At 40.2% G+C, this 15,288-nt stretch overlaps 1 protein-coding gene and 1 long non-coding RNA gene across 12 annotated transcripts in view; one reads left to right on the plus strand and one right to left on the minus strand.

Moving 5' to 3' along the window:
• The window catches only part of KALRN (kalirin RhoGEF kinase), a 483,534-nt gene that overhangs the window by 231,356 nt on the left and 236,890 nt on the right, over window positions 1-15,288 (minus strand). For all 11 annotated transcript variants that reach the window (XM_042041538.1, XM_042041539.1, XM_042041542.1 and 8 more), the window contains exon 10: window positions 11,930-12,160. In XM_042041538.1, coding sequence (XP_041897472.1) covers window positions 11,930-12,160 — 231 coding nt within the window. The remainder of the gene's footprint in view (window positions 1-11,929; window positions 12,161-15,288) is intronic.
• On the plus strand, window positions 1,877-11,915 carry LOC121670805. Its single transcript, XR_006018274.1, has 3 exons — window positions 1,877-2,184; window positions 2,442-2,533; window positions 8,394-11,915. It is a non-coding gene; the product is annotated as an uncharacterized LOC121670805 (long non-coding RNA).

Below are 15,288 nucleotides of genomic sequence, written 5' to 3' on the forward strand. Positions count from 1 at the left end.
TTTCCTCTATGGTTGTTTCCACCACTTTAGCTTATTCTTTGAAATTCCCAGGAAGAGGAAACACCTGAGCATGCTCAATGTCTGGCCCAGTTTCTTTCCCAATGCACTTACATAGGGGATCTCTACAGCTCTTTAGAACCAACAGGTAAAACTATATCCTAATTATTTGAAACCTCTTTTACTTTAATAATGCTCAGACTCTGCTGTGACCATGTGCACTTGAGATTTTATTAATTCCTCAAATTATTTAGCATCTTGTGTTTCCTCCTACCTCTAGTAACTCCCTGTTTTGCTTCTCTGGCACCACACCAGCAGAAAAAAAGCATTTGCAGACCTGATAGTAAGTGGAGACACACACAGGACTCATCTGATTTAGATGTCTGAGATCTTGACCTCCAAGTTGTTGCTACTAATGACAGCTATCATCACAGTTAATGTTCATGTTTGTGAACACAGCAGCACAGTGCTGGTTTTCATGTTTTAGAGGAAAAGCTTTCCGATAGAGAAATTTGTGCATTTTGCAGTGGGGTCTTTCATGGCTTGTGAAGTATTTTCCTCGCATTTGTTTGCTTCATTTTTTTTGTTTTTCTTAGTGGGAGTGTCCAAAATGTAGAAGAAAGAAATATGTAGAAATATAGCAGGTATGCAGGAGGGAAAAGAGGAGCTACTTGAGCTCTTTAGAAAAGTACATTATTCTCAAATGTGTAAATAGAGCAATTGATTTTAACTCCAACAATGACAGATGTGCCTATGGTTTTCAAGAGGAGAAAAAAAGCAAAACTAAAAGAGGGCGGATAAAGGTTCAGAAAAAACCACAACTGTTCTTCACAGTTCCAACACTGATTTGCTTTATGGTCCCTTTCAGAGCCTCAGTTTGTAAAACAAGGAAAGAAATTCTCTGTCAAATAATGTCAGACTAGGAAAACAGTATAATTACTGCTATCATAAAATGTACATTTTGATAGCATCAACCCACTGAAACCTGTTACTAGTTTAAACAAGATATTTAAAGGTAAGTAACAATTAGAAACGACTGATAAAGCAAGGGTGAGTTTTGCAAGAGTGTCTTTAATGCAAGTGCTGTTCTCTAGGCCCTAGATAGGCACTCAGGCACTCCCCACAGTGTTTGAGTTGCCTACTTCACCACAGAGGAAACTGCTGATTGACCAGGATATTAAATAAAGCACTGCTTTGGGTTACTGTGGGGAGATGATGATTTAATCATCCAAATTTAACAAGGCTTACAATCACAGCACACAGCAGAGACAGGTTTAGCAAGAGAACAAATCCCAGCTGGGTCAAACAGGTCTTGGTACAGTCTTGTGACAGTAATAGAAAAACTCACCAGGATGGCAAAGCACTGCAGCCGTCTTAAACATCCCTGCCAGGAACAGAGCCCTTTGGGGCTGAGCATCCTGCCAACAGCTAGGCAAACACAACCTTTCTCCATGGGGCTCTGACCTGATTAGAAACTAGAGGCAAAATATGAGAGTGTGAACCATGTGGGGAAGAAGCAGGAGAACAGAAGTGGAGAAGTAGGAAAACAGGGATGAAAGAAGTCCCTGAATGTTTTAAGTGGCTATTCTTCATGAGGGACTTTTCTATGATCTCTTGTCTTTTAAATAAATATCCAGGTGCCTCACAACATTTTATCTCCAAGTTTGTATGTGCCAGGCTGTGTGCAGGGAGAAGGCAGTGCAGTACAAGGCTATGTCTGACCTCCTGGCAGTGCTGACACTGGGTCTTGCCCAGCGATTCAAACCTGCACCACAGCTTTTCTCTTGCTGTAAGGCAACTGCAGCATCTCTTCTGCTGGTGCTTCCTGTCTGCCAGTCACAGTTCAGGCAAACCAGGGCAGAGAAATCACAGCTCAGTACTGCAGGGAAGTAGGGAAAGGGCCAAGTTGCTGCGGTGTGTGAGAAGCTTTACCTGTAGCACACAGACCCCTGCTGAGCTGGGCACTCCCTATGCCAGACAAGCAGGGCTGAAACAAAAAGGCTGGAATGTCTACATCCTTGTGTAAACTACTGCTGATTCTTCCACATGCCACAGCAGAGGAGGATCCTTTTCTGAGAGCTTCAAAGGGTGAAAGGCTAGTGACCTTACAGATGCACCAAAGGAGGCCATGGATAATGAGGAGCTGTTTGTAAATGGATAGTGAGCCCAGACTCCCATGGCAGACAGGTAATGCAAAAATAGACTAGAATATATGGGCAAGCAGGATCAGACTTACGAAAACCTTTTTCAGCAAAGAATAACTTTGACCTGTTCAGGGAAAAGAGGAGACACTTAAATGATTCCAGGAGTGAGAGTCATGGGCAGAATGAAGGGCAGAAGTGGATGGGGACTTTCCCTATGAGCACCTTTTTAAAGAACGGATCAATTTTCCCCAAACTTAAATTGTATGTGAAAAACTGCTTCCTTTCTTGTTTTTCTTCTAGCTTCATGGCTCCAGGGCTACAGCATCCCCTCATCCTGAACTTCCTTCTCTTGTTGTTTCCTAAAACCTTGTGGACTTTGAAAGCCTGAGGAGGTAAGCAAGCAGAAACCATATCCAAAATATATTTTGCTTGTTTAAAGTTACTTTTTGTTGGAGGGACAGGGAAAATAATAATACAAAAAAGTTTCATTTTGTGGTTTCCCTCCCCCACAACTTTTCCTCCTTGTTTGGGAAGGGAACCATCTGAAGGTCAGAATGTTTTATATGTTGCTGAAGCCAAAAATAAAAGTAATTTTCTCCATCCCTCAACACACGTTCCATCTAAAAAAATCCAAAAGGCAGGAAAAAAAAAAAGTCAAGAACTTTCAAAACAAAGGGAGTGGAAAGGTGAAAGACCAGTGGATAGACCTGAAATGTGTTTGGTTTGCATGTTTTCACATTTGAAAGACATTTTGTTAAAAGGGAACCATAGCGTAACATAAAAGAAGTTTATAGCTGTAACAGTATACAGGAGTTGGAGCCAAGCAGCTCTGTCTAAATGTGCCTGAAGGGTTACCCCAGCCTAGGCAATAGCTTCCAGAACTATGATCCAGGTTACAACTTTTAAAACAAGCAAAAAGCTTTGTGTAAGTCTTCCCTGTGAGGAATATGAAACAAAAGAAGTTGCCTAAAAGTCTCCTGTGAGCTAAAACTCTGCTTTTAGTCCAGAATAGTGCACAACCTCTCTTCCAAGGACAGAAATACCAGAACTCTTCAGTCTAGTTGGTTTGCTAAGACAGCTACCAGAACCAGGCACAGCCCACAGGAGATGCTAACAGAGCAAGGAGCTGCTGCAGAGCACAGCCAGGGAAAGTAGTTTGTGGCATGGAGCAAGGCAGAGCTGCTAGGATGAGCGAGAACTAATGGGAATGACCAGCATGGAGAGGAGCAGCAAGGAGAGACAGGTCATGGTGCCAGATCAGCTCAGCCTAAGTTGGCTCTTGCTACCCAGCAAGACATCATAATCTCAAACCATGAGTGTAATTCATTACAGAGGGGGAAAGTAACCAGCTGGCTGAGCATCTGCTCAGTGGAGGAAAACACAGGAAAGTGTTATAGTTATACATTAGGAACTTAGCTTTCATTATGCTCTTTGTTGTCTGGCAAGGTTTTTTCTCACATCAATGAAAATACCTTTTGTTGGCCATCAGTCAAAAGCAATATGAAAGAGGATTGATCACTCTGAGTGACAGGCAGGACCATGAAAAAAGCTGGGAGGCCATATGAGGAGATAATTGAAAGGAAAGATCAAGGGAAACAAAAGGAGTAGAAAAGAATGACTATTTTGGACTCCTAAAACAGTGCCTAAAATAGCATATTTATTTCTTAGCATAACATACCTTTATTTAATTTTTAGATAGTCCCAATAAATCCTGTAAGATCTTTCCAAAAGGGGTAAAATTGGAGTAGTAATGACTTTGATGGTTTAGAGCAGGGATTTGTGACTCAGACATCCTGACATGAAAAGTTCTAGTCATGAAGCTTTCAGTGACCTTTGGCAGGTTGCTCAACATCAACCTTTTAGAAAACCCATAATCCTGAAATGAAAGAAACCTTAATAAGCAAGAAGCACTACTGTTATTGTTACTTCTTAAAGTTACAGGGGAGAAAGTTTTCTGGCATTCCAGTCTACATCTACTCAAAGACCTTATTTTTCTCCATGTCCTTGTGACCATTACTCATTCTAGCCATTGCTTTCACAAAATATACATATAGCTGGAGAAAACTATTTTATTTCTTTTTCCTCACCACTGCAACCCTTCTATTTTTGTAGGGCTAATCAGTAACAGACAAGCCTAATTCTCTTTCCTCTTTTGCCATGACACTAAGAGCCAATGATGCCTTTCAGAAACAATAAACTACACACGATATTTTCACAAATGTTGACATGCCAACAATCCTGGGACAGAAATAGACAATGAGGACATGATACATAATGACTACAAATTCTGTTCGAGTGTAACAGCAAATTTTAGCAGTTTGCCTAGGACTGACTTCTCCGCAGATTGCTGCAAAGCAAATCTGGGATCAGGAAGACACTGAATGCCCAGCAGAATGGCCCCACACAGGATTTGGGTTCTTGCATCCTAATACATCTCACTCAGCATTAGGTAGTGCAGTGAAGGTCTTGTCTGAAGAGCCTACATTATCATTATTTCCCTGACAGTCTGCAATAAGAGAGGGAAGGATCCAGGGTACAATTAGAGTCATTTCAGGAGATGCCAGTGTCTCTCCACTGCCTGTAAAAGGAGACTCTGCATTAGGCTCCTGACTTGGATGATTCAGTTGTGCTTCTAAAGACAGGCAGGATAAATACAGACCATGGATCGTTACATCTGCCTACAGAGAAGGAACTGCGTCTTTATATCGCCTTCTCCATTTCTCCATACCATGAGTTGTTTCCTCCTCATCCACTAAAAGAGAGATCCAAATCCTCAATGAGTCAGTATAATTTCAGAGGGTTTCCACAAGAGCTCCTTAGCCTAAGAACCCAAACATTTGCCATTCAAGAAGTAGCAAAAAAGACCAACTGAAAGGACTAGGTCTTGAAGGACAGACAGTGCTCTAAACAAGAAAAACACTTTCTGACAGACAAAGGAATTTTTTTTTTAAGTTCCTCTTCTCACTTTGGTAGATTCAGAGATCAAGCTGGCTGGTTCAGATTTCTTCAGATCTTATCTCCCAAGACAGCTGTGAAACTCATCAAAGTGTTCTCGCACTGCTCATACATCAGTGCTAAGTAAACTTCAGTTGGTAACTGAATCTGGCCCCTGCAGTTTGATATCCCTTGCTCTGTGTATAAATTAAAAAGTGATCATTATTATTTTTTCATCAGCGACTCCTTAAAAGCATAAAGAACAATTGTCTGCTCATCTTAATAACTATGTAAAGGAAGAATGAGATGAAGGTTGTTTCCAGATAATTTCAAGTTATACTTTAAATCAAATTATGAAGAGGATAGTGTGTTGTTAATCAGCAACCTCTAAGGGATTTCCAGAATAAATATCTTTAAATGAAAATTTAAACCTATAGTTCTTTATGAAGAATTTTGGCACAAAAATAATACAAGAAAATACAAGCCTAAATTTAAGAGCATTGTCAGAAAGTTAGAACAGAGTTCCCTTTCTCTTATGTGAGTTTGAAGTATGTAAATCAATTTACTTTTTAGGCTGGTAGCCTGAGACATCTGAGGTGTTCTTATACCATACAGTGATCAGTGGTTTCAGGGTGCAAATGTGACTGCCTGGACAGAAACACAGAGCCTGCCTCTGTACCAGCCACTGTTTGAACGTGCCCAGATATCAAGCACATCACTGAGGAAGCTCTGCTGTGGCCCCTCAAAGGGAGGATTTCCAAGACAGAGTTATTGGTAAAGAGGAAAAATGCACATTACTTCTTTCAGTTGTGTTCTTTTTCCAAGAACCCTGTCCTGTTTGCATTGGACAACCCTGAGCACACTGTCTATAAATGCTCCATGTCTTTGCAAGCTAAAGGAACTAGAGAAACATCCCTATGAAAGCACCAGAAACTGAAGAAATATGTGGGCAATATTCTCCTTCCTAGTGTGCCTCCTTGTGTGGCAAATCCAACACAATCTGGTTGAGGAGTAATTCTATCAGAATTGTCCGCTGAGATATTCATAATAGATAATAAACAGGGACACTGTGGCCTCACCAGCTGCTGGGGGGCAGGGTTAGTGAGAACAAAGGTATTTATCTCTTAATCACAGATAAAAGGCTGTTTTCTCTCCTGTTTAATCCCATTGAGAGAAGGTTGCCAAGAAGTTTTACCAGTATTGATTTGTTTTCATTATTTTGGGGGGCAATACAACCATGATTAGGACCTCTACTCAGTATCGCTTACAGCTGGTAATGTCACACACACCTTCTGAACTCAGAGGAAGTACAGCAGTAATACTTTGAATATGTAAACATGTAAGTGACAAACATTAGGTGCATCTCATGACTTCATCAATTTACCAAAGGAGTTGTAAAAATTCTCTAGGATGCTTTGAATTGTAATGTTTTAATTAGTGATTGACAGTGGGAGCTATTTGCAGGCTAAAAATGTTCAGATGGCACACAGAGCATGTGATGTATTCTTGCAGGGTGCTGCAGCTGAAGTCATCTGTTAGTAAATACAATCTTGACTTACTTAAAATGTTCTTTTTTTTTTCCTTAGCAATTGTTTACGAATAAATCTCTTGTTTTACAAAACCCAGCAAAGGTATTATTGTAAACGAAGCATAAAAGGAGATATATAGTCTCATTTCTTCTGTCTCTGAAACAACCTATGACAAGTTGGAAAACAACAGAATGTTGGAGAACTCTTCACTGCCTTGAAGGGATCAAAACAACTGAGTGTACACATGCAAATGGGGGAGTAATGTACAGACCTAATCCTCTAAAATCTTGTGTGAGAATTAAATGAAACATAAACTGCCTTAAATATCCAAGCATTCTTCTGCAAATGGACTACATAGATCACATGTATCACATGAAGTGTTCAGCATTCTCAGATAGTGTATGGAGACAGACAGATGTTGGCAGGACATTTTTCCATACAAATGATGTCAGGATCATGTCCTGATCTGTTTTCTCTGCCAGTAAAAGCCAGACACATTACAAGTTAAAGTGCTTGGTTATGAAGAGAGACAGCCTTTCCTCTTCAATACTCTGCAGTCTCCCACAACAATGGCAGCTGGTAAATGTAATGATATCAGAATGGCCACATGGCCTTTTTATCCATCACCAGAGGCAGATAACCACGTAAGGAAACCAAAACTATGTCCCTTAATGTATCTGGGCATGAAGCCAACAGAAGGCAAATCCCCAATTTAGAGAAATCAGATGAACCTGACACTAGTCTAGCTTGACCTTCTCAATAACCAAGAGGATTTGAGACATCACTGCAGCTGGAAAGGCAACAGTTCCAGCTTTCTAAGCACTGCCTACCCTCTGCCAGTAAATGTTTGTTAGTGTCATCTTGCTGTTGACCACTGCTCTTCATCTGCAATGATGGGCCTGCTCCATTTTGCCACACAGAGCCACCACATCTAACTCAACACTTTGCTCATAGCCAAGAAACCACCAGCACACACAGTATCTCTACATCCACCTATTTTTCAGGTCTTCATTTATAGGCAGACATCCCAACCAAAGTGAAGCAAGAAGAAAGTAGCACCAGCAGTGACCGTCAGAGTATCCCGTGAGTCTGTGGAGAAACAGGCTGCCTGTGCCAGGCTAAGGGTTGGCATGTAGGTATGGACATGATGGAAAGGCTGAGAATGAGAAGCAATGAAGCCTGCAGAATGAGAGTATCAGTGTGACTATTCTGACATGAAAGTGTGCTAAAGTACCAAGCTCAAGGCTTGCCCAGACCATTTCGGTAATGCTTCTAATGGGTCTCCATTCTCCTTCTCCTTCAGCAGGTGTGCTTCACTTGAATGAGTTTATAGAAAAGAGAATTCAGGTGAAATGCTTGCCCATATGAAACAAAAGGGATGGGGGAGGCAGTGGGGTGAAGACCAGCCTTATAAACTTAGTTCAGATATTTCTAAGGCTGTTTGGTAACATCTCATGCTACAAACCTTTTGCTACCCTTGCTGTTTCATGGTGCTGCTGTTCACGGGGCAAAGGGAACACGTTAGAGTGGAGAGATGTACGCAGAGGCTGGCAGGATAAATCAGAACCTAACAGTGCAAATCAGTGGAAACGTGAGAAAACATGAGAACAGTTTCAAATCTCAACAGAAAGGGAAATGGTGTTAATTTGATGCTAAATAGTCGGCAGAAGGGGAAAACTCAGAGCAGAGGGAGGCAAAAGGGAAAAGGTATTAGAAATGGGCCAATGCATCTGCAGCAACTACAAAATAACAGCATTAAAGTCAAAGGGATTTTTCTTCTCTCTTGCAGGACAGAATCTCAGCACCTCCTCCCACAGCTGTGTTCTAAGAGGATCAAACGGCACAGTTCTTCTCCATCTGAAACCAGAGAACTCCTAAAAAACAACTGAAGCAATGAAGTATTTTACACACTCAGCAACCCAACATTTTTTATAATGATCCTAAATACTTTTGGTGTTAAAAGAGTTTCTTGTCAGTTCCTGCCTGTGTTGAACCTCATGGCAGCTCACAAATTTTCTTAACTGTTGTTGCTTTTGTGTGAATGATGCTCTATTTCCTGTGAAGGCTGCAAATGCAGTTTCACACCATTTATTTTCTTTCCTTCTTTAAAACACTATATATTCATAACTCAGCATCCTCAGCACACCATTATTTACCTTGGTTCACATGTGCAAATGGATGTAATTGTATTAATACATAGATGTAGTAGCAAATAGTCTTGTAAAACGTCTGATGGTGTGAGGTAGTGATTATTTCTAATGATATTTTATAACATAACATTTCTTACATTAATATTGTAACTTGGCAATCCACAGTGTTTACACTGGTTTTTTATACAGCACAATGTGTATTTCAGTTAGGCTGTGACTGTAGGGATTTTGTGCAGTTCAAAATGAAGCTCAGCTAGAATCAGAAGTATTTCCTTGATAGTGTGAAACTCGCTGAGAACATAGCCCTGACGTGCCATTAGTACATACAGCAGATAGTCTTGCCTTGCAAATGGTGCAGATGACTAGAAATTATATGAATGAGCCCTGTTGAACACAGCTTAACCCTCAAACCCAGTCCAAATGGCACACACTTGGCCTACACAAAGCCTTAATCCAGCTAGTCAGTTTTGCAAGACCCCTCTGTACACAGTTGATATTCCATGCCAAAATACTCTATCCCTCTGGCAAGAAAAACCAGAGTAGTTAGATAAGGATTTACTGATCTCTTGGGTCCATCTTCTTGGAGATATCTTTACCAAAATCTATTAATGCTGTTATTAGCAGACTGAGAGGATGCAAAATAATCTTGGAGTCTGTATTAAGAACATACAACACAACAAAACCTGTTCCTATTAACATCCACGTGTAAAACAAGATTGATGCAGAACAGGTGACGTGACAAGACAGGTATGGATGAACAAGTGAAGGAGTGCAAGCTCTGCCACAGAGATCGTCTTTCACCAGAACTTTTACTGCACTGGACAACAGCTGGAGAGGGTGAGCCACAGGACATTCTGACAGGGAAAACTGCACCCGTGAGAAACTGTTTAATTCTAAGCTGTGTGAAAGGAGTGTCTTCCTTAGAGAAACTACGCTGTATCATTACGTGCTTGGAAGACAGAAGTCTAATAAACGCAGGGCTCTCTTGTCAGGATTTGCTCTCCCACATCTTTTCGTTTTAGACTTGAATTAGGGGGAACTCAGTTGGAGGTTATTTAATTTTGACAAGGCAAGAAATTATTGTAGATAAATGTTGCTTTTGATCAGTGACAATATACAGGTAGACAGCATCATCTGCCAACTGATGGGCATTTAACAAAATAAGCATAATAGGAATTGCATGACAGATATACAGGAGGTGATTAGTTTCAAAAAAAAGCCCCCAACACCATACATAGATATCTTCCTCCTCCTCATGGAATCTGCAATTCATATTTCTGTTTAGCTGATAATTTCATTTATGAGTTACAAAGCATTTATCTTGAATGGTACAGATGTTTAGTGAACAGAATGATTCATCTCTTCCTCTCTACTTTCTAAGTAGCACAAAGAAATGCCTCCAGTGTGTGCTAGGATGGAAGCATGTCTGTCATTAAGTTGTTGCTTCCCAGATAATAACTACCCATTAAGAGAAAAATTTGGAAAGACTGCTGCCAACAGAACTCACACAGAGTAATGCTCTCTAAAGTGATTGTGCTCCAGAAACTCTCACTGCCTGTTTCTTTTTCTCTCACCAAAAGCGACAGTACATACAAAGACCTGTTCCTTTTGAAAACTAGTGACACAGCCTCATTGCCTTGCATGCGTAGGAAGTAAAAGTCTGAATGGGTTTCATGAATGAACCTCACAAACACTTCTACTGAATTCAGAAGAAGTGAGAGAGAAAGTTTCAATTTGGAAAGATTGAACAAAAGTGTAAATCACCCTAGGGAATGAAGAATACCTAAGATAGTACAGATTCTTATTGACATTAAATACCACAATTAGAAAAAGTATAAAACCATCAGAATTTAAACCCCTAGATTTTTCAGATTTTAGCCCTAAAACTGTATTAACTTCATATATTTGCTGAAAGTATTCCAACTGAACACCAAATACATGCTCTATTTAATATATAGCTTATGAATTTCATTACCATGCAGTATGTTTGCTGACACATAATGAAAGCAAAGTTGCTTAAATTAAGCATCTGTTACATTCAGTCCCAGTTTTAGTTATATATATGGCATGAATATATTTATGGTTTTAGAGGAAAACCTGAGTAGGTAGAATTACTGGCAAACTTTTGAAGACTGCCAAAGAAACGGTCACAAATATTTGCAAAGGATATCCACAGCTACAGTTCTGTCTTTGCTGGTGCACTCCAGCTACGGCACTAACAGCACCACATATTTGCATGTTGAATAACAGTTGCCTGTCTCCTGTCCTTGTTGGTTCATGTCTATTTTGCATGTGACAGCTTTGTCACTGCCTCATTTTTCACTTGGAGGAAGGCAATGGCATAAAGAACCCCAGGGACATTAGAATGCTCCATAAACATGATTAGAGCTTTCAGCCTCTTCATTTAAAGCAAGTACCATATTGCTACCAACATCTGCTTTGGGCTGTAATGGGGCCCTTAAATAAACCACACCATCCTGAATGAGCAGAGCCCTGGAACATCTGTTGATTGTGCTTGCATAGTTGTCAGCTACAAACATGGCATCTCATACTTACTGTCACTCACACTGTTGTGATGGTACTCATATGCATTCCTTTGGGAGAGAAAAGTTATCCACCTGGAGCCAAGGATCTCGGAGACGAGCCTGTGCTGTATAAACTGTATTTCTGTGAGGAGGGCTCTGAGCATTGGGGTGTGCACTCACTGGAGCCAGCAAACTCATAGCATGGGTATGTGGACTCCGTAAGTGGTGACAGTGCAAAGATCATCTAAACAGCATCACTAAAGTGCCAGTTTATGTTGTTTCCACACAGGAAGGTGAAATACACCACAGTTCAATTGCTTTTTACACTTGAAATTCTTTTTTCTGTTAAACATCACTTTCTCAGGAACAGCAGAGTACCTATAGCTAATTGCTCACTTGTGACAAATTAACTACTGAAAATAGTGTCACATTCTTATGAGGAATGGACTGATCAATATTCAGTGGACTGACTGACGATTTCCAACAAGAAACCAAGAGATACTGAAAGGTGCATTAGGACTTTAGCAGATTTCTAGCATACATAGAACTGTGTGTGAAATCTTGGTTATGGCACCAGCCTCTGGATGAATCACTAATTTTTATGGCTGCAAATAAAGGGTCATTTTTAATCTCTTCAATAGGGATATTACCTGTTGAACATCCTGCTGGAAAACACAGAGCTGCAGCCTTTGATGTAGCCGGACCTTTCTGTGTTGCCAGATGCTTTCTAGGCGCCGCTGGTGATGCAGGACTTCATGTACCACATCCAACACCTGGTGAACAGCCTTGGAGTAGTTTGCAGTGGCAGTGAGAGATTCAGAATTCCCAGGACTCAAGGGACGCTGTAGGACATCCAGCAAGGCTTTTCCATCCTGGCTCACCTGAATGAAGAAATAGGTCTGCCTCACTGCACTGGTACTTAAATATGCAACAGCTGACAGAGAACATTCTAGCTCATTCTTTTTCTGCTGCGTGTTTTCCTCATTTCAGTCAAAAAGGAAGAAAGAGCTCATAACATCTCTTTTTGACTTGTACTTACACATTCAGCACTTGCCTTTGCTTCCTAGTGGGCCCGCTGTGTCACTCAGCAGGAGCACAGGTACCACCCTGCTGGGGCTGCACACAGAGATCCCAGGGCTATATTCCATTCTGACACTCGGGCACTGAAAACTCCTGACGCACACTGCTTGGTGACAGCTGGCATTTGCGAGAGAGGGCCTATTTTTGTGAGGAGGTGGCATTTTAAGAAAACCACAGATGGCAGAGTCATTCATATTCTGTATAATAAGGGAAAGTCCTTTCTTCATAGGATTACTAAGTATGTCTATACGTTGAGAAGTGTGACATTCCATTCTGTATTTCATTCAGTGGCAGTGAAAAATAAATTAGTATATGACTGATTCTTTTATTCCTCAGGAACAGCTCAGAGGGACCTGTGGTCTCCATTTTCAATGGACTACAAAGTTTGCTGGTAAATGCCAAGCCCTCTGCACACATGTCACCTTTTTCAAGCACATTAAAAGATATTTGCAGATGCAAAGGCATTTGGGCATTAAAAAAAATCAAAATGCCTGCAGAATGCGAGATTTTCTTTTTCTGGAACATTCCTGTACCATTTTCATATTGCAGGGGCAAAATGACAAATGTAACCATAAAAAGCAGATTTCTAGTAAAAAATGTGTGCATGCACTGATTCTCAAAAAAAAAAAAGGCTTTTTGAAATAATTTTTCAGTTCCAGATTATAAAATTAAAATATTTTGTTCAACAGAAATGGTGAATGAGGACACTATTGTAATCCCTCCCTCTTCCCAGCCCACTTTTCTCTTTTACCTCTGAAACAAACTGCAGTGAAAATGACAAGATTTCCTGAAAAGTGTATTTGTATGCAGTCACAATTACCGATTTTGCCAGAAAATAGGGTAAAGAATGTTTTTCATCCAGTTCAAAATTTGAACATTATCGAAGTTAAAACACATCCCCAGGATTTCCATGTCTCATTTATTCCTGTATTATAAGTTGCATGTTCAAATGTAGCAAATAACCTTTAATGCCCAAACCTGTGTCTTTTGGCAAGCCATGCCACGTTCCAGTCTGTGGTAACACTGTGTACCTGGTGCATTTTCAGAGAAATCAAGATACCTTCTGAGATGCATGCTGGCAAAAATTGGAGTAAAATCTCATCATATTTATGATTATTTGGTGGCCTTAGGCAAGTTCTTGGATATTTTTTAAGTATTCAAGGCAATTTGGAATTAGATGAGGAAATATGTGTAAAGTACATAGGGAGTGGCTTCCCACACTCAATTTCAGTTGCTGCTGAAGATCAGCTGGAATACTTTGCGCATGCCGGAGCCTTCTGCGGTCAGAGAGGGAACAACATATGATATGATGGAGGATTTTAGGAGGAAACACTGAGGCACAGGTGTTACCTTGGCAAGATTATGGAGATGGCATTAGCTGCTAGCCAGGAAGAAGCAGCTTCCAGAGGAAGGAGATAAGGCATACTACATCCTATTTCATCTGTGGGAAGGCAATCAGCAACTACTTAATCACTGGGAACAGGAAACCAAGGCTATGGACACATGCGGGTGCAGCTTATTAGACCAGAAACTCCCTCTTTGCACTGGCTAAATTCACTGTGTAATTCACTATGTATCTGTTACTGGGCTTTGGGCTTTGAGTTGGTCTGAATCAGCCCCTGGGTGGTGTTCCAATGGTTTTAGTGGAGTTCCTCTTGATTTACACTACTAGCAATCACAGCAGAACTGGGATTAAAAATAAAGGTTCAAAACTTTAGCAGTAAGCGATGTGATTGCACAGAAAATATAACAGACATGTTTTACTCAGGACAACTTTCTTACAACGTTTGTGCTATAATACAGATCTATTAATAGCTACACTTCTGTATTGTCTCTTACTCCTTCCTCTTCTATGGGCTGTGGGTTTTTATCTATTGTATGGCAATTTGTTTCTATTGTCTGTCTAAAAAGCCCCAGAGATGACAAGTTATGATTTTTCCCTAATGGGGATAACCTCCTAGTTATTCCCTGCACAGACAGATAAAACACCAAATTTGAAGTCCTTGTGTTGTCCTGTTAGTAATCATTAATACAAATCAGAGGCTATTAGAAGTGTTTTTCTGCTCTCCAGTTTACACCCCTGTCCCATCAAACTGGACTAAATAAATGAAAAGGAGCATGGTGACCATCAGGTAACCAGTGGTACTCAGTATTCACAAGGATTACATAGATATTCCACGGTTTTGTATCATCTGCAGCTCTGAAATTCTTCAGCTTAAAGAGTCTGTTTTCCAAAACTGTGAATAATATTGTATTCCCAATCAGTATCTCAGAAGGTTTGTGCTCTCAGAGTTCCCCAAAGAGCAGATTTCAGAAAGGAACAGCCTCACAAATGGAGAAGCCACCTACTGTGCTCTTTCAGTCGTTTCCATGTTCTCTTTATAACTGCAAAAATAAATCAACAAAACTCTTTTCATGTGAATCTTTTTGAATTTTTCAAGGACTGTGCAAGGAGACAATGAAAACAGCCCAGGTTAGTCACATCGCTTCACTCACATCTTATTTGTAACGTATTTTTAAGTATTGCAAAAGTCTTAAGCTGAATGGACCTGCACAATTCTGGCAATTCTACATACTGTTTCAAAATGTACTTTCTAGTAAAACAGTATAGAGATAATTTAAACATCTGTGTTTCTGAAAAATTATATCCTTCTGAGGAAGCATCAGCAAAAGCATTATGGATGTTAATGGGTACTTTTGGCAATGAGTTTTAAACAAAATTTTCATTTCACAAAAACTAAAATCAAGGCTGACAAATAAAATGCTAGTTTAAAACATTAGTTTTTATTTAATCCAAACTTGACTTAGTTTTTAGAAATATTTTTAAATGAAACCTAAAAACGTAGTTTCACCTGACTAGGCACTTGTATGAAATTCACAGCTGCAACTGGAGGTCAACAGGACTCTTCTGTGTTTGGCACACAGTGCA

Source organism: Corvus kubaryi, unplaced genomic scaffold (assembly GCF_017639235.1).
Source record: "Corvus kubaryi isolate FWS band 111438036 unplaced genomic scaffold, C.kubaryi_AGA036_p1.0 37396, whole genome shotgun sequence".
Taxonomy (NCBI): domain Eukaryota; kingdom Metazoa; phylum Chordata; class Aves; order Passeriformes; family Corvidae; genus Corvus; species Corvus kubaryi.